At 45.3% G+C, this 18,600-nt stretch overlaps 1 protein-coding gene across 3 annotated transcripts in view; it reads right to left on the bottom strand.

Annotated features, from left to right (window-relative positions):
• Positions 1 to 18,600, bottom strand: part of yeats2 (YEATS domain containing 2) — a 228,750-nt gene that overhangs the window by 153,600 nt on the left and 56,550 nt on the right. For 2 of the 3 annotated variants that reach the window (XM_068041935.1, XM_068041937.1), the window contains exon 14: positions 11,507 to 11,614. The exons of the other annotated variant lie outside the window; for it this stretch is intronic. In XM_068041935.1, the coding sequence (XP_067898036.1) occupies positions 11,507 to 11,614 (108 nt within the window). The remainder of the gene's footprint in view (positions 1 to 11,506; positions 11,615 to 18,600) is intronic. 3 annotated transcript variants of the gene reach the window in all.

The raw sequence follows: 18,600 nt of genomic DNA, 5'->3' as shown, positions 1-18,600 counted from the left end.
GTGTCAGTGGGTGCAGGCGTGTATGTGTGATTATCAGCGTGTGTGTATATATCAGCGTGTAGGACACTGAGTGTGCATCTGAGAGTCTGTATATCAGTTTGTCCACACGCTGATCTGTCAGCAAGAGAGTGCATCAGTGTGCAAGTGTCACCGTGTGGGTCCGAGTCCATGTGTGAGTCCGAATCAGAGTCCATGTGTGTGTCATAGCATGAGCATGTCAGAATGCATACATGTGTTCTACCCTCCTTTCTTTGTTCTTTTCCTTTTTAAATGCTATCAATCTGTGATAACTTCCAGTTCTAATGAAAGGTTCACATCTGAAACATTAACTAGTCCATTCTCTCCACAGATGCTGCCCTGACCTGCTGAGAGTTTCCAGCAGGTGTTATTTCCGATCCCCAGCATCTATATTTTTCTTCAAAAAGAAAAATGTCAGGCACACCCCTTCAACAAGCCACTTCCTTCTTGACCCGCCTTGACAACTGGCTCCTCGTACATGGCAGGGCAGAGCCTAGGTAAGTGAGGTTGCAAAGAAAGATCCACGTCAACAGCATAATTCATAAAGATTAGTTCCTCGTAACTGAGAACACAGTTCGTTTAAAATGTTTACTAGATTGGAATTTGGCAAGAGTTCAAAGGTGAACATTTTTGAGGTCTGAGTGTGGGTGTGTACATTTGTGTACAAGTGCTTGGTTGCTCTACAACCAGTAGCTGACTGCCCCGCCCCCAGTGGCTGACAAATCCGCCACCAGAGTTTGGCCGTCTGCCCCTCTGCCCACCCAGTGTCTGACCAACCTGCCCCAATGTTAGACCACTCTGATCTCACACTCACCGCTCCGCCCCCGCTCACAGCTCTACATTTTGTTGACATGAGGCATTCAATGTTCAGAGTCAGGATAATGGCAGCCAATCTGGGCAGTGAGAGCTCAGAAACTGATTGGTCAACCAATAACCCAGGGCCCTATAAGCTGGCAGTATGGTTCTATGAGTAACAGCAAGCTGCAATTTAATCAAGAATTGCAGATGACATTAGATATCATGTAAGTTCTTCAAGGATGACATCTGAACTCTGTCATAAAATTGCCACTTACTGCAGTTCTACTGACAGGGAACAAAACATCTAATAGCAAAGCGTGTAATCTATTGGGTCAGTCTAAGTCAGCTATACATGAATTCCTCAAGGAATAGGGGAAACACCATGCATCTCCATTTTTACTTGCCAGCTGTGGCTCAATTGGTAGCACTCCTGCCTCCGAGTCAGAAGGTTGTAGATTCAAGTCTCATCCCAAAGACTTGAGCACAAAAAACAGGCTGACACTTCAGTGAGAACTGAGGGAAAAGATGGGTCAGGGATCATGTTCTGGACATTTTACAATTAAATGGAATATTAATTATCTTGGCTAAAAATAACCAGGACATATTATGACAGACACTGCACCTGCCAAATGGAATGCTTACTGGACATTGAACAGAACTTGTTTAAAAAATACCACAGAGCAGTGGCTGAAAACACGGCTGCAGATTTGCATTCTGAAAGACAGTTGCATGGAGACACAATGCGAGCACCCCCGATTCAATTAGCCATATAGATTTTGTCAATAGTGATGACCAAAAGACATAGAGAGCCATAGTCTGTGTAAGAGCCAGCATGCCACCCCCACCCCACTGAGAGTGTCTAGTAAGTTTTGAAGAACTAACAAACTTCGTAGGCGATGCTGTTTCAAATAAAGAGCTAGTCACATGACTAACCTGCTGGCCAACCTGGAAGTTGAATGAATTGTGCTCACGGAAAAGTTTTGAAACAGACTGCATTTTTAAGACCAAACAGAAGCAAGGTCTCTCTCTCTGTCTCTCTCTCATGCAAAGTTCCATGGACGCACGGAAGTAACAATCTTCAACACAGAAGACCCTGCAGCCTTCTGGTACCAGTGAAACAAGTTTAAAAGAGTACACTGGGCCCCAACGAGAACTGCAAGACTTAACTTCAATCAAAGACTTTACATCCAACCCAAAACCAGTAACTGAATTCCATCTACTACTTCAAACCTTCCCCTTTTTATTTTTCTCCTCCTCTGTATCTATTTGTATGTGTGTTTATTGCATTTGCATGCTAGCATGGTTGCGTCGCGTATTTTTAGTAGTTTTAACTGAGTTAGAGTTTTAAGGTTAATAAACTTACACCTTTCTTGTTTAAACCTGAGAAAGCCTGTTTGATTCCTTTACAATTACAACTAGAGAGCAGTGAGCAAGGACTCACTGAGGGGAAGCTAAAAACACTGTTTTTAAAAAGTTAAACCCTGTTATGGCCAAATAAGGAAAAGGCCGAGAGGGGAGCCCTAGACCCATCCGCACCTGGTCGTAACATAAATTTGGAGGGGTAGCGTCCAAAATTGGGACCCACAAACATGAAATTGGAAGTGGGAAGTCAAATTGATCCCAATCAAAAAGAGAAAAGATTTCAATGCAGGTTTTCTTGTGGATGTGTGTGTGAGAATACTAACAAGTCTGTGACGGAAGCCAGTACACTCCCAAGTCAGGGTGAAGTAACTTGGGATAAGTTAAAGGCACTGTCTATGGAGGAGTTGAGAAATATGGCTGAGCAGTGCGAGATCACTCCCCACGCCAAGGCTAGGAAATCGGAACTCCTAAGACTAAAGGGACAGGTGGGGATGTTTGGTAGGAATATGGGATTAGTATAAATGGGTGGTTGATGGTCGGCACAGACTCGGTGGGCTGAAGGGCCTGTTTCAGTGCTGTATCTCTAAACTAAACTAAACTAAACTAATGGCCAACCATTTTTCCCTCGAATCTGCAGAATCAGAAACAGGGTTAGAAATAGACTCCGACAGGGTATTGCTAGCAAAGATACAACTGTAACAGAGAAAACTTGAATTAGAAGACACGGAAAGAGAGAAAGGGAGAGGCAGGACAAAGAAAAAGAGAGGAGGGAGAGAAAGAAAGACAGGAGAGAGAAAGAGCAAGAAATTTCCGGGAGGAAAGAGAGCTGAGACGGCTTGAGTTAACTAGGGGGCGACAGAGTAACCCCAGTGAAAGCATAGAAAATACAAGTGGTGCGGGGCTGTGCACGGAGTTGTAAAAATTTTCCCAACTGATTCCAAAATTCAATGAGGGACACATGGAAGCATTTTTTGCATCTTTTGAGCAACTTGCAAGGCAGTTAAAATGGCCAGTTGAGAGTTGGACTCTCCTGCTGCAAAGTAAGCTAATCGGAAAGGCCATGAGGTTTATTCCCTATTGCCAGATGAGAGTTCATCAAATTACGAACTGACAAAAAATGCTAGCCTCAGGGAATATAGAGTCATAGAGTTATACAGCACAGAAACAGGCTCATAGGCCCATCATGCCCATGCCGGCCATCAAGCACCTATCTATTCTAATCCCATTTTCTAGCACTTGGCCCATAGCCTTGTATGCTATGACATTTCAAGTGCTCATCGAGATACTTCTTAAATGTTGTGGGGGTTCCTGCCTCTACCACCCCTTCAGGCAGTGCATTCCAGATTCCAACCACCCTCCGTGTGAAAACATTTTTCCTCAAATCCTTCCTATAGTGTGGTGACCAGAACTGCACACAGTTCTCCAGCTGTGGCCTAACTAGCATTTTATACAGCTCCATCATAACCTCCCTGCTCTTATATCCTATGCCCCGGCTAATAAAGGCAAGTATCCCATATGTTTTCCTAACCACCTTATCTACCTTTGCTGCTGCCTTCAGTGATCTACGGACAAGTACACCAAGGTCCCTCTGCACTTCCTAGGGTCCTACCATCCATTGTATATTCCCTTGCCTTGTTAGTCCTCCCAAAATGCATCACCTCACACTTCTCAGGATTAAATTCCATTTGCCACTGCTCTGCCCATCATACCAGCCCAACTATATCGTCCTGTAATCTAAGGCTTTCCTCCTCACTATTTACGACACCACCAATTTTCGTGTCATCTGCGAACTTACTGATCATACCTCACGTCTAAATCATTAATGTACACTACAAATAGCAAGGGTCCCAGCACCAATCCCTGTGGTACACCACTGGTCACAGGCTTCCAATCGCAAAAACAACCCTCGACCATCACCCTCTGCCTCCTGCCACTAAACCAATTTTGGATCCAATTTGCCAAATTGCCCTGGATCCCACGGGCTCTTACCTTCTTAACCAATCTCCCATGCGGGACCTTATCAAAAGCCTTACTGAAATCCATGTATATTACGTCTACTGCTTTACCCTCATCTACACATCTAGTCACTTCCTCGAAAAATTCATTCAAGTTTCTTAGACATGATCTCCCCCGACAAAGCCATGCTGACTATCCCTGATTAATTCCTGCCTCTCCAAGTGGTGATTAATCCTGTCCCTCAGAAATTTTTTCCAATAGTTTCCCTAGCACTGATGTTAGACTCACTGGCCTGTAATCACCTGGTTTATCCCTGCTACCCTTCTTGAATAATGGTACCACGTTTGCTGTCCTCCAATCCTCTGGCACCTCTCCTGTGGCCAGAGAGGATTTGAAAATTTGTGTCAGAGCCCCTGCTATCTCCTCCTTTGCCTCACATAACAGCCTGGGATACATCTCATCTGGGCCTGGGGATTTATCCACTTTTAAGCCGGCTAAAACTGCTAATACCTCCTCCCTTTCAATGCTAATTTGCTCGCGTATATCACAATCCCCTTCCCTGATCTCTACACCTACATCATCCTTCTCCATAGCGATCACAGATGAAAAATAATCATTTACAACCTCACCTACGTCCTCCAGCTCCACACACAGATTGCCGCTTTGGTCCCTAATGGGCCCTACACTTTCCCTGGTTATCCTCTTGCTCTTAATATACTTATAAAACGCCTTGGGATTTTCCTTCATCTTGCCTGCCAGTGTTTTTTCATATCTCCTCTTCGCTCTCCTAACTACTTTTTTAAGTACCCCCCCTACACTTTCTATACTCCCCTAGGGCCTCCTCTGTTTTCAGCACTCTGAATTTGCCATAAGCCTCCTTTTGTTTCCTGATCCAATCCTCTATATCCTTTGACATCTCGGGTTCCCTGGACGTGTTGGTCCTACCCTTCACCTTTACGGGAATATGTTGGCCCTGAACTCTCACTATTTCCTTTTTGAATGACTCCCACTGTTCTGATGTAGACTTGCCTACCAGTTGCTGCTCCCAGTTCACTTTGGCCAGATCCTGTTTTATCATATTGAAATCGGCCTTCCCCCAATTCAGTACCTTTATTTCCGGTCCATCTTTGTCCTTTTCCATAACTAAATTAAATCTTACAGAGTTATGGTCACTATCCCTGAAATGCTCCCCTACTGACACTTCTACCACTTGTCCGGCTTCATTCCCTGGGATTAGGTCCAATACTGCCCCTTCTCTTGTAGGACTTTCTATGTGCTGGCTCAAAAAGCTCTCCTGTATGCACTTAAAGAATTCCACCCCCTTTAAGCCTTTTGCACTAAAATTATCCCTGTTAATATTGGGAAAGTTGAAATCCTCTACTATTATTGCCCTATTATTTTTACACCTCTCTGAGATTTTCCTACATATCTGCTCCTCTATCTCTCCCTGACTTTTTGGAGGCCTGTAGTACACTCCCAGCAATGTGATTGCTCTCTTTTTGTTTTTAAGTTCTACCCATATGGCCTCATTTGAGGAACTTTCTAAGATATCATCCCTCCTTACAACAGTAAATGGCGCCTTGATCAATAGTGCAATACCACCTCCTCTTTACCACCACCCCCACCACCCCTCCAGTCACGTCTGAAGATTCTATCCCCTGGAATATTGAGCTGCCAGTCCTGCCCTTCCCTCAACCATGTCTCTGTGATAGCAATAATATCATAGTCCCATGTGCTAATCAATGCCCTCAATTCATCTGCCTTATTCGCAAGACTTCTTGTGTTAAAATAGATGCAATCGAGCCTTGCATTATTCGCTTGTGCCTTAACAAGTCTATATTTGCTCTGCCTTCCAGACTGACTTAATTTCTCTTCTATATTTGACTGCGCATCACCCCCTACTGTACCCTCCACTCTGTATCCCAACCCCTGCCAAATTAGTTTAAACCCCCACCCCCCCCACAACAGCACTAACAAACCTCCCAGCAAGGATGTTGGTCCCGTTCCGGTACAGGTGTAACCCATCCAACTTGTACAGGCCCCATCTTCGCCTAAACAGACCCAATGATCCAGGAAACTAAAGCCCTCCCTCCTGCACCATGTCTTCAGCTCTATCCTCCTATTCCTATACAATTTAGCACGTGGCACCGGGAGTAATCCAGAGATTACAACCTTTGAGGTCCTGCTTTTTAATCTGCTACCTAGCTCCCTAAATTCTTGTTGCAGGACCTCATCCCTCTTTCCACCTATGTCGTTGGTACCAATGTGTACCACGACCACTGACTGTTCACCCTCCCCCTTCAGAATGTCCTGCAGCCGCTCCGTGACATCCTTGACCCTAGCACCAGGGAGGCAACATACCATCCTGAAGTCACGTTTGCGGCCACAGAAACACCTATCTGTACCCCTTACGATAGTATCCTCTATCACATAGCTCTCCCACTCCTTTTCCTCCCCTCCTGTGCAGCTGAGCCACCCGTGGTGCCACAGACTTGGTTCTTGCTGCATTCCCCTGAGAAGCTATCTCCTCCAACAGTATTCAAAGTGGAAAATCTGTTAGAAAGGGAGATGGACCCAGAGGACTCCTGCACTACCTGCCTAGTTCCTCTACACTACCTGGCTGTCACCCTTTCTGCCTATGCAGTCTTTACCTGCGATGTAACCACCTCCCTGTATGTGCTATCCACGATGATCTCAGCTTCGCGGATGCTCCATAGTGTCCCCAGCCACTGCTCCAGATCCAAAATGCGGATTTCCAGTAGCTGCAGCTGGCGACACTTCCTGCACACATGTTCGCCCTGGACACTGGAAGTGTCCCTGACTTCCCACATTGAACAGGAGGAGCACTCCACGTTGCCGAGCTGCCCTGCCATGACTTACCCTTAATTTATTCCCTTAAATTACTCAAAAATTTGAGAATATTTACACTGGGGACCTTGATTCCCTAAAAAACACTACTTACTATTTTTTTAAAAAAGGAATAATTACTAGTAATTATTAATAAATTACACTAATTTAAAAAAAAACTTTTTTTGAGGTTTTTTCCAATTATTTTTTAAGCTATTTACAGGCTGTTACTTACCCAAAATCAGCTTACAGATTTCCCGTGATGTCACTGTAAGTCTTTTCTTTCCTCTTTTGAACATCAGCACAGAGAGAGAGAGAGAGAGAGAGAGAGAGATAGAGAGCCTGCCGCCACTCTGGACCAAGGTAGGTAAGGGCCTCGAGACCTGCTCTCTCTTTACACAGATCCCGCTCTGGATCCGCCTGCTGCCGCTCCAGTCCTCAGTACCGAAAGCCTACCGCCAGAAGTTTCCAACCCTCAAGAAGCAAGCTGATCAAACTTACTTGGAGTTTGAGAGAAGTAAGCAGCTGGCTTTTGACCAGTGGTTGAGGGCTCTTAAAGTGCAGCCCAGCTATGAAAATCTCAGAGAGGTGATTGTGCTAGAGGAATTTAAAAACTCTCTCCCCCTCTCCATAAAGACCCATGTGGAGGAAGAAAAAGTAAAAAGAGTGAGGCAAGCTGCAGTTCTGGCTGATGAATTTGCTCTAATATACAAGTTGGTTCCCCAGGAAAAAACCTTTCCTCGTCACCCCCACAAATCCGAAAAGGACAAAGGGTGGGAAGGTGATAGGAGCCCAAGCGGTCCTGGGAGAGAACGAAAAGCAGGAGACACAGGGGGCCCTCCTCCAGCCAAAAAGGAAGTTGCTGTAAGTAAGAGTGAGACCTGGAGACCTGTGTGCTTCCATTGTAATAAGGCAGGTCACCTAAAAGCTGACTGCTACAAACTACGGGGAATGCCTGTAGGGTTAATCAGGCACACCCATTCAGTGACGGAGAAGGGACCAGCTGAACAAGCTGTGACTTTAACTGCAGCAATAGCAAAACCCAGAAAACATACTGCTACAGCTGCAGAAAAATTTAATAGGATTCCTGAAGTTTATCAGGATTTTTTGTCTAAAGGGAGAGTTACCCCATACCCCTCGAGTGGGGCAAGCAAGCCCTAATCCTCAGGGATACAAGGGCCACCAGATCTCTTTTACTGGGAAAAGGCCTGACCTTTCCCCCAGAGTGCAGTAAATACCAGAATGATAGTAAATGGTATTGGAGGGCAGCGTACGCCCGTACCTTTACACCGGGTGCACTTGAAGTGTGACCTAGTTTTGGGACCAGTCACCGTAGGGATTGTCCCTAGTTTGCCTGTGAATGGGGTTGATCTGCTCCTAGGTAATGATCTGGCAGGGGCAAAGGTGATAGCTTCCCCAGTAGTGAAAGAGAGACCGAAGGAGGTCAGACAGACAGGGCAGTGGCAGAACACAGTCCCCTGCAGTTCCCCTGCATATGTAGTGAATGGGGCCATGGTCAAACCAGCTCCCCCAGAGGAGACTGAATTGGCAATGCAGGCAGATGACCATGAGGTCTGTCTGAAACTTTCTTTGGAAAGTTAAGAGGACCCAGGGAATGGATTAAACGGATCTTCCCTAGCTGAGGCTCAGCGAGCCGACCCAGTACTGAGAGAGTTAGCACAGGCTACCCAGATTGAAATCGAAGCAGAGGGAGTCCCTACTATTTAAAGAATGGGGCACTGATGAGGAAGTGGAGCTCTCCTCACAGACCTGACAGCAATAAGTGGACAGTGGTTCACCAGTTAGTGGTGCCGCAGAGAAATATTAAGAAAGGCCCAGGAGATTACAATGGCTGAACATGTCAGCATACAAAAATCCAAAGCCCGCATAAGGCAGCAGTTTGACTGGCCAAAACTCCACAAAGATGTGGTGGAGTACTGTAGGAGTTGCCACATGTGCCAGGTTGAAGGGAGTGAAATCTGCACCCCTAAGTCCTGTACCAGCATTTGGAGAACCCTCCAGCAGAGGGCTGGCGAATTGTAAGCAACCCCTGCCGAAAACAAAAGGGGTCAGACAGGCACAGGCCTGGCAGAAAATTAGAGAGGAAAGGGGAAAAAGGGACAAAGACGACAGGTTAAAGGAAATCCGGGAGGATTCCCAAATAAAAACCCCTATTGTCCAGTCAGCCAACCCCGAAATGTTTGAAAAATTAGATCCCACATCCTCCTATGTAAATGCAGACACCAGAAGCACCCTACCAGAGTTGCTAACAGCATTTACAGAAACCTGCAGGGATAAAGAAAGTCCTCAAGAGGGCAGAGAAACCGTGAGGGTGATGCCTCACCCAGTTGAAGTGCCGAAGGGGGTTGCAGGGGTATCTGGACAAATACCTGTAAGCAGGATGTCCCACAGGACAAAGGGAAGATTAGCAAAGAAACCCGCTCCCCCAGTCAGAAGAAAAGGGAACCAATCCTCCCCTAAAGTGAAAAGCACTTGCATGACTCATCAGAGCACTGAAAGGGAGATCAGTGTGGATCCACCCACTGATCAGAACTCCAAACCAGGGCTAATTAAATCTAACCATCCCCCCTGCAAACCTCAACAGGAACAAAGGCACCCTAAGCAATCATGGAAATGTGCAAACTGCAAACCTCCCCAAAAATCACATGTTTTTTGGGATGTCCATTCCCAACGTATTGCCTGCTGATAGTGAAGAAATTTAAAACCTCTTGGACAACACATAATTATCTCAGACCCACCTCAAGAAAAGGGCAGTTTAAAGCTGCACTGCTACAAGGGAAATACAGGCTGTAACAATTTCAAGATTTCTGAATTAATGAGAATGAATGAGAGAAATGCAATGTGTTTTCCTGCATTTTCTCTTCTTCCTATTTTATAATTAAATGCTCCCCCTAATGCCGCATTTCATTCGACCAGAGGTGTGAAGGAAATCACACCTGCCAAATGAAAACATATTAATTTCATCACATGGGACACTATTTGAACGCTTACTGGACATTGAACATAACTTGTTTAAAAAAGACCACACAGCAGTGGCTGAAAACATGGCTGCATATTTGCATTCTGAAAGACAATTGCATGGAGACACAATGGCAGTACTCCCTGATTCAATTAGCCAGATGGGTTTTGCTAATAGTGATGATCAAAAGACATAGAGAGCTATTGTCTGCGTAAGAGCCAGCACTCCACCTCCTGCCCCACTGAGAGTGTCTAGTAAGCTTTGAAGAATTAACAAACTTCGCAGGCGATGCTGTTTCAAATAAAGAGCGAGTCACATGACTAACCTGCTGGCCAACCTGAAAGTTGAATGAATTGTGCTCACAGAAAAGCTTTGAAACAGACTGCATTTTTAAGACCAAACAGAAGCAAGGTCTCTCTCTCTGTCTCTCTCTCATGCAAAGTTCCATGGACGCACGGAAGTAACAATCTTCAACACAGAAGACCCTGCAGCCTTCTGGTACCAGCGAAACAAGTTTAAAAGAGTACACTGGGCCCCAACGAGAACTGCAAGACTTAACTTCAATCAAAGACTTTACATCCAACCCAAAACCAGTAACTGAATTCCATCTACTACTTCAAACTTTCCCCCTTTTATTCTTTCTCCTCCTCTGTATCTATTTGTGTGTGTGTTTATCGCGTATGCATGCTAGCATGGTCGCGACACGTATTTTTAGTAGTTTTAACTGAGTTAGAGTTTTAAGGTTAATAAATTTACACCTTTCTTGTTTAAACCTGAGAAAGCCTGTTTGATTCCTTTACAATTACAATTAGAGAGCAGTGAGCAAGGACTCACTGAGGGGAAGCTAAAGCACTGTTTTTAAAAGGTAAACCCTGTTACGGCTAAACCAGGTAAAGGCTGAGAGGGGAGCCCTAGACCCCTTCTCTGCGCCATTTATATTTTAAATCAATGTATTTTTGGAAACCATGAAAATCCACACTCTGGTTAATAATCAGCATCCAATGAGTGTTTGCTCACTGCTCTCAGTGTTACACACTTTCTACTAAGGACATTTTAATAAAAAAAACCTCTCCTTTTCTGTCGGTCTCCTGGCAGTGCACATAAATTTAACCAAGGCTTCTGCAAGTGACAGCTGTGATTGGGCCCTGGGACAGTGGCTTGGGCCTGGATCTGTGGTAATTGCGACACGGGCCAGGTTGAGCATGGCCAGGACCAAATTAGCATGGGATTAGGCCATGCAGCCTAGGCTGTGCAGTTAAGGCTTATCCTGAGTAAGGCCTGGGATGAGATATCCTCTAATTTTCTCCCACTCTATGAACAGGAAATCACTATGTGGGGAATCACCTGTTACGCCACCAGTACATAGCAGGGGCCATGCTGAAACAATTCAGGTTAACTGAAAAGCATACAGACTCTGGAACCATTGCACTCACAGAACTGATATCCAAACTAACAAGATCTGTAAAAGTGAAAGCAGGATTTTAATCATAGGGCCCAATACCTCCAGTGAAAAGTTATCTGAAGCAAGTGATTCCCAACTCTTACCTTGGTAAAGGCACCGAGACCCCCAGTCACAGGTTTAGGGCTTTGGACCTTGGGATGGCTTCCAATGGGGCACAAAGGGGGCATGGCTGCAAAAAGCGCATCTTCCTGCTAAAACGAAAAGCACAAGAGATGCACTGTCAATCTCTCACTGCAAACAACTGCTCCTGCACTACAGGGGGCTTCAGCAGCGCTGGACTAGGGGAGTGGTCAGTCCCTTCAGTTCGAGAAGCATCAGATTTACATTCAAACAGTGACCACACCACCTCAGTGACCTTGGGGGACAGATGAGAGGCAACAATGGAAATTCAACTCAAGAGGAAGTAAATCAATTATACCGAACATTGCACTGTTTCCACTAGTTCTGCAATGTCATTTTATGTCAAGATGACAAGTTTCATCTAAATATGATTTTTATCCAACCAAGATAGCAGGGTCAGGTCACTTCAAAATGCAATACATGCACCATACAATCATACTGGCTATGTGCAAAGTATGGAGAGAAAAAGCCAAAGTTCAAAGTACAGGGTGCAGAATTTCTAAGAGCACATAAATATCCTAGCTCTTTAACCGACTGAACCCATAACAAAAGGAACAGTTTTATGTGGTACCTTTATCAGCTTCAGACTCAATATTCCCATGCTCTTTGGCCAGCCTCCCATCCTTCCACCCTCAGGTCTTCCAAAAGCCTGCTGCTCTTGCCCTCTCTCATGCCAGGTTCTATTCACTCATCACTCATTTGCTCGCTGGCCTATGTTGGTTCCTGGTCCCTCAACACCTCCAATTTAGAATTCTCATCCCTTCATGATCTTGCCACTTCCCCATTAACTTTCCATGCCTCCAACTTTGGCACTGTGCGAATCTCCCTCTCCTTCCGCACACCAGCCCCCTCAGTGCCCCACTGGCAGCTACACTTTTAGCTGTCTGGGCCCTTTGCTCCAAATCTCCTCGTTAGATCCCTCCAACTCTACATTTCCCTCTTACCCTCATTAAAACTGACGTCACCCTTCCTAATATCTGTTTCTTTCGCGTGGCATCTATTTTTATCTGGTAAACTTCTATGAACTGCCTTGAAATATACATTTACAGTAAAGGTTCTATATAAAGGAAACTTCTTGTCTGCTGCTGGCATGATCAGAAAAGTCAATAACAGAATTTACTATCAGCTGTCAGATTCACTGTTTTATGTCTGTTTCTTTCTTGCCAAAAAGGAGTCAGTCAGATAAATATTTCCACAATCAAGACATTCTACTAAGTCCCACAGTTTGGGGGAAATTGGTTATCAGTAGTTAGAGTCAGTCGCACAAGAGCTGGGGGAGGGGTTACTGAGTGACAGTGAAAGGTAGTTGGATTAACATCAGCAAAAATGGGGAGACGATGGTGTAGTGGTATTGTCACTGGACTAATAACCCAGAAATCCCGGGTATTTCTCTGGGTACATGGGTTCGAATCCCACCACAGCAGAAAGTGGAATTTGAATTCAATTAATAATCTGGAATTCAAAGTTAGTGATCATTTAATGATGGCCATGAAACCATTGTTGTAAAAACCCATCTGGTTCACTAATGTTTACTCAGGAAAGGAAATCTACAGTCCTCACCTGGTCTGGCCTAGATGTGACTCCAGACCCACAGCAATGTGGTTGACTCTGAAATGGCCTAGCAAGCCACTCAGTTGTATCTAAAATAAAACAGAATGAAATTGGCGGGACCACCCAGCATTGGCCTAGGCACCGGAAACGACAACGGCAAACCAAGCCCTGTTGACCCTGCAAAGTCCTCCTTACTGGGAGCTTGCGCCAAAGTTGGGAAAGCTGTCTCACAGACTAGTCAAGCAACAGCCTGAGAAAGTCATACTCACAGAATTATACCTTACAATGTCCCAGACACTGCCATCACCATCTGTCCCACCGGCAGAGGTGGGGGCACAGTGGTATACAAGCAGGAGGGAGTTGCCCTGGGAGTCCTCAACATTGACTCTGGACCCCATGAAGTCTCATGGCATCAGGTCAAACATGGGCAAGGAAACCTCTTGTTGGTTACCACCTCAGCTGAGGAATCAGTACTCCTTCATATTGAACAGCGCGGAGGGTGGCAATGGCACAGAATGTACTCTGGGTGGGAGACTTCAATGTCCATCACCAACAGTGGCTCGGTAGTACCACTACTGACCAAGCTAGCCGAGTCCTAAAGGACATAGCTGCTAGACTAGGTATGCGGCTGGTGGTGAGGGAAAAACAGACTTGACCTGGTCTTCACCAATCTGCTTGCCACAGATTGGTAGCAGTAACCACCGCACAGTCCGTGTGGAGACCCTCCACTGTGTTGTGTGGCACCACCGCCATGCTAAATGGGATAGATTTCGAACAGATCTAGCAATGCAGAACTGGGAATCCATGAGGCGCTGTGGGCTATCAGCAACAGCAGAATTGTACTCAACCACAATCTGTAACCTCATGGCCTGGCATATTCCCCACTGTACTGTTACCATCAAGGCAGGAGACCAACCCTGGTTCAATGAAGAGTGCAGGAGGGAATGCCTCAAAATGAGGTGCCAAACTGGTGAAGCTACAACCCAGGACTGCTTGTGAGCCAAACTGCGTAAGCAGCATGCGATAGACAGAGTGAAGCAATCCCATAACCAATGGATCAGATCTAAGCTCTGCAGTCCTGCCACATCCAGCCATGAATGGTGGTGGACAATTAAACAACTAACTGGAGGAGGTGGCTCCACAAACATCCCCATCCTCAATGATGGGGGAGCCCAGCACATCAGTGCGAAAGATAAGGCTGAAGCACTTGCAACAATCTTCAGCCAGAAGTACCAAGTTGATGATTCATCTTGGCCTCCTCCTGAAGTCCCCAGCATCACAGATGCCTGACTTCAGCCAATTCGATTCAGTCTGCGTGATATCAAGAAACGACTGAAGGCACTGGATACTGCAAAGGCTATGGGTCCCAATAATATTCCGGCAATAGTACTGAAGACCTGTGCTCCAGAACTTGCCATGCCCCTAGCCAAGCTGTTCCAGTACAGCTACAACACTGACATCAACCCGACAATGTGCCCAGGTATGTCCTGTACACAAAAAGCAGGACATTTCCAACCCGGCCAATTACCGCCCTATTAGTCTACTCTCAATCATCAGTAGTGATGGCAGGTGTCATCGACAGTACTACCAAGCAGCACTTGCTTAGCAATAACCTGCTCACTGACGTTCAGTTTGGGTTCCAACAGGGCCACTCAGCTCCTGACCTCATTACAGCCTTGGTTAAAACATGGGCACAAGAGCTAAACTCAAGAGGTGAGGTGAGAGTGACTGTTTTTAGTTTTAGAGATACAGCACTGAAACAGGCCCTTCGGCCCACCGAGTCTGTGCTGATCATCAACCACCCATTCATACTAATCCCACATCAACTCCGTATTCTCACCACATCTCCACCCGTCCCTACACTTCCCTACCACCTACCTATACTAGAGGTAATTGCTAATGGCCAATTTACCTATCAACCTGCAAGTCTTTTGGCTGTGGGAGGAAACCGGAGCACCCGGAGGAAACCCACGCAGACACAGGGAGAACTTGCAAACTCCACACAGGCAGTACCCAGAATTGAACCCGGGTCACTGGAGCTGTGAGGCTGCGGTGCTAACCACTGCGCCACTGTGCCGCTGTGACTGCTCCAACATCAAGGCAGCATTTGACCACGGATGGCATCAAGGAGCCCTAACAAAACTGAAGTCATTGGAAATGAGGGGGAAAACTCTTCACTGGTTGGAGTCATACCTAGAGCAAAGGAAGATGGTTGTGGCTGTTGGAGGTCAATCATCGCAGCTCCAGAACATCACTGCAGGAGTTCCTCAGGGTAGCGTCCTATACCCAACCATCTTCAGCTGTTTCATCAATGAGCTTCCTTCAATCATAAGGTCAGAAGTGGGGATGTTTGCTGATGATTGCACAATGTTCAGCACCATTCGCGACTCCTCAGATACTGAAGCAGCCCATGTAGAAATGCAGCAAGACCTGGACAATATCCAGACTTGGGTTGATAAGTGACAAGTAACATGCGCGCCACACAAGTGCCAGGTAATGATCATCTCCAACAAGAGAGAATCTAACCATCTCCCCTTGTCCTTCAATCGTATTACGATCGCGGAATCCCACACTATCAACATTCTAGGGGTTACCACTAACCAGAAACCGAACTGGAGTAGCCACATAAATACCGTGGCTGCAAAAGCAGGTCAGAGGCTAGGAATCCTGCAGCGAGTAACTCACATCCTGACTCCCCAAAGTTTGTCAACAAGGCACAAGTCAGGAGTGTGATGGAATAGTCGCCACTTACCTGGATGGATGCAGCTCCAACAACACTCAAGAAGCTCAACACCATCCAGGACAAAGCAGCCCACTTGATTGGAACCCCGTCGACAAACATTCACTCCCTCCACCACCGACACACAGTGGCAGCGGTGTGTACCAGTGTACCATCTACAAGATAAACTGCAGCAACGCACTAAGGCTCCTTAGACAGCACCTTCCAAACCTGCAACCTCTACCAACTAGAAGGACAAGGGCAGCAAATGCATGGAAACGCCACCACCTGCAAGTTCCCCTCCAAGTCACACACCATCCTGACTTGGAACTATATTGCCGTTCCTTCACTGTCGCTGGGTCAAAATCCTGTAACTCCCTTCCTAACAGCACTGTGGGTGTACCTACCTCACATGGACTGCAGCGGTTCAAGAAGGCAGCTCACCACCACCTTTTCAAGGGCAATTAGGGATGGACAATAAATGCTGGCCTAGCCAGCGACACCCACATCCCATTAATGAATAATAAAAAAAGAATACAGGTACTGACTGGAAGGAATTACTGAGTTCAACAGTGAGGAGGTGGTGGTTTAACAGACACATTTAAAGTGCACTGAATTACTGCCTGGATGTGCTCCCTCAGACGCTGATGTGCTTTGTATAGTTTTGTTTGTATTAAAATAATCAAAGCAGAGAGAATAATTAGAGATACAGCACTGAAACAGGCCCTTCGGCCCACCGAGTCTGTGCCGAACATCAACCACCCATTTATACTAACCCTATATTCCTACCAAACATCCCCACCTGTCCCTAAATTTCCCTACCACCTACCTATACTCGTGACAATTTATAATGGAAGTTACTAACATTTCAGGAACTTTTTTTTGAAACAGGATATTTGAAGCAGAATATGACTATTGAGGCATACATATTTAAGAGTAAGAGCCAGTTTTAATTCAAAGAGTTATAACACATACATTACTCCTTCATGGGTTTGTCACTCTGTGGTGTCATGCTCACGCAAGGAGAAATTATGAACAAACCCAAACAGACTTGAGGCAAGCCAAAGGGCCCGGATTCAAACTGACCAATCAGGAGATTGGATTGTGAAAGGCAACGGTGGTACGCGAGTGAAGCGGCAGTGCGTCCTGGAACAATTGGAGTGGAATTTGTGTCAGTTTTAATTCAGTTATTTGTTCAAAAATGAAAAGTCCATCTTTTCCAACGAAGAGGAAGGACTCTGCTTAAGATCACCACCTTTAAACTACATGTAGGCAGAGTGCGCAGTTGGTCTTGAACTCCCTACTTGAGAAATCGAACCAGGTTTTCACCATTGAACTGTGACTGAGATATAACAAGATAAGTCTGCAGTAACGCATCAGTCCTCCTGATGCTTCTGAGTTTTGTTTTCAGTGAACCAGAAAAAAAGGAAAACCAGGCCTGCACTGTTTCAAATCTTCAGCGAAATCTTTTTAACACCATCAGATGTAAACACATTATCTTTTAATTGCTACCTTTTCTTATGTGTATCTATCTGCATGTGTGAGAGCATGGGTGAAGTTGCATATATTTTTGGGTGTTATTGTATAATAAACATTTATCTTTCCTTTAAACTTACAGAAAAACCTGTCATTTGTCTGTTTGTTGACTATTAAAACGATCAGGAGTTAAAATATTTTTAAAAACATGATGTCTTCAGTCAGTCAAAAGGTGAAAAGCGGGAACCATCTCTATCATCTCCCATCTGTCTGTAACGGTGGAAAAGGATGGGTTTTTCTGGCCAAATAGTCTTTTCCTGTCTCTATAAGTTCCTATGTTTCTGTGCTATACACACATAGGGAACCTGAAGTAGACCAGTCAAGATCACATGCATCTTCCCGGCAGCAAATTGAAGAGTTACACTGGCTATTGGTGCAGAAGAGGTCATTTGCTGGCCATTGTAGCCAAGAAAAGTTGACTTGGTGCATGAAGTGGTGGAAGAATGGAAAAAATAAGCCTAAAAGGTTATCTATTCCCCAGCACAGCTGCATTCTAATGTAAGAAATTAGAGTCTTCATTATTAACAAAAGTAACCTAGCATTGCCCACCAAAGCAGTGCACCATTCCCACGTCACATCTAAGAATCAGTATGTCTGTAGCTTCCAAAATTTCTTCAACAGGCTCCCCTGATCACTACATGAGATTATCCATCCATAGGTCAACTATAGAGAAGAAGCTCCGAGATTCCACACCGGTTTGTGCTGAGTCAGTAGACTGCAGCTGGGATGGTGGTTGGGGTCGTATAATTGGCCTCAGCACCTCATGTTGGCTTTGGCTCAGTCATGCCATTCTCATCACTGAGTCAGAATGTCATGGGTTCAAGTCTCACTCCAGAGAGTTGAGCACATAATCTGGGCTGTCACTTGAGTGCAGTACTGAGGGAGTGTTCACTGTCGGAGGTTCCCATCTTTTGAATGAGATATTAAACCGAGGGCTCATCTGCCCTGCTAGGTTGATATCAAAGATCCCATGGCACTGAACACGATTTGCCCTCTATACTTAATGGTTGGTATAATGCAGTAGCATTAATTTTGAATTAATTTCAAGTACTGTCATTTTGTTGTGTGTGTGAAGTGTTTTGACCTTTTGACTGGCTGAGTCAAAGCAGTTGTTCCTTTAAGTCATGAATTAAATGGGTTTTATCTGCCTTATTCTTTGTCCAGTTTTAAGGCTCAAAAGATACTGCTATTCCAGTCATTAAGAAGTTTCTGTGTAGATGATTGATTGAAAAGTAAAGGCATGAAATATAT

Source organism: Heterodontus francisci, chromosome 11 (assembly GCF_036365525.1).
Source record: "Heterodontus francisci isolate sHetFra1 chromosome 11, sHetFra1.hap1, whole genome shotgun sequence".
NCBI classification, from domain to species: domain Eukaryota; kingdom Metazoa; phylum Chordata; class Chondrichthyes; order Heterodontiformes; family Heterodontidae; genus Heterodontus; species Heterodontus francisci.
The sequence above is the reverse complement of the archived record's forward strand: the minus strand, read 5'-3'. Positions and strand labels throughout refer to the sequence as shown.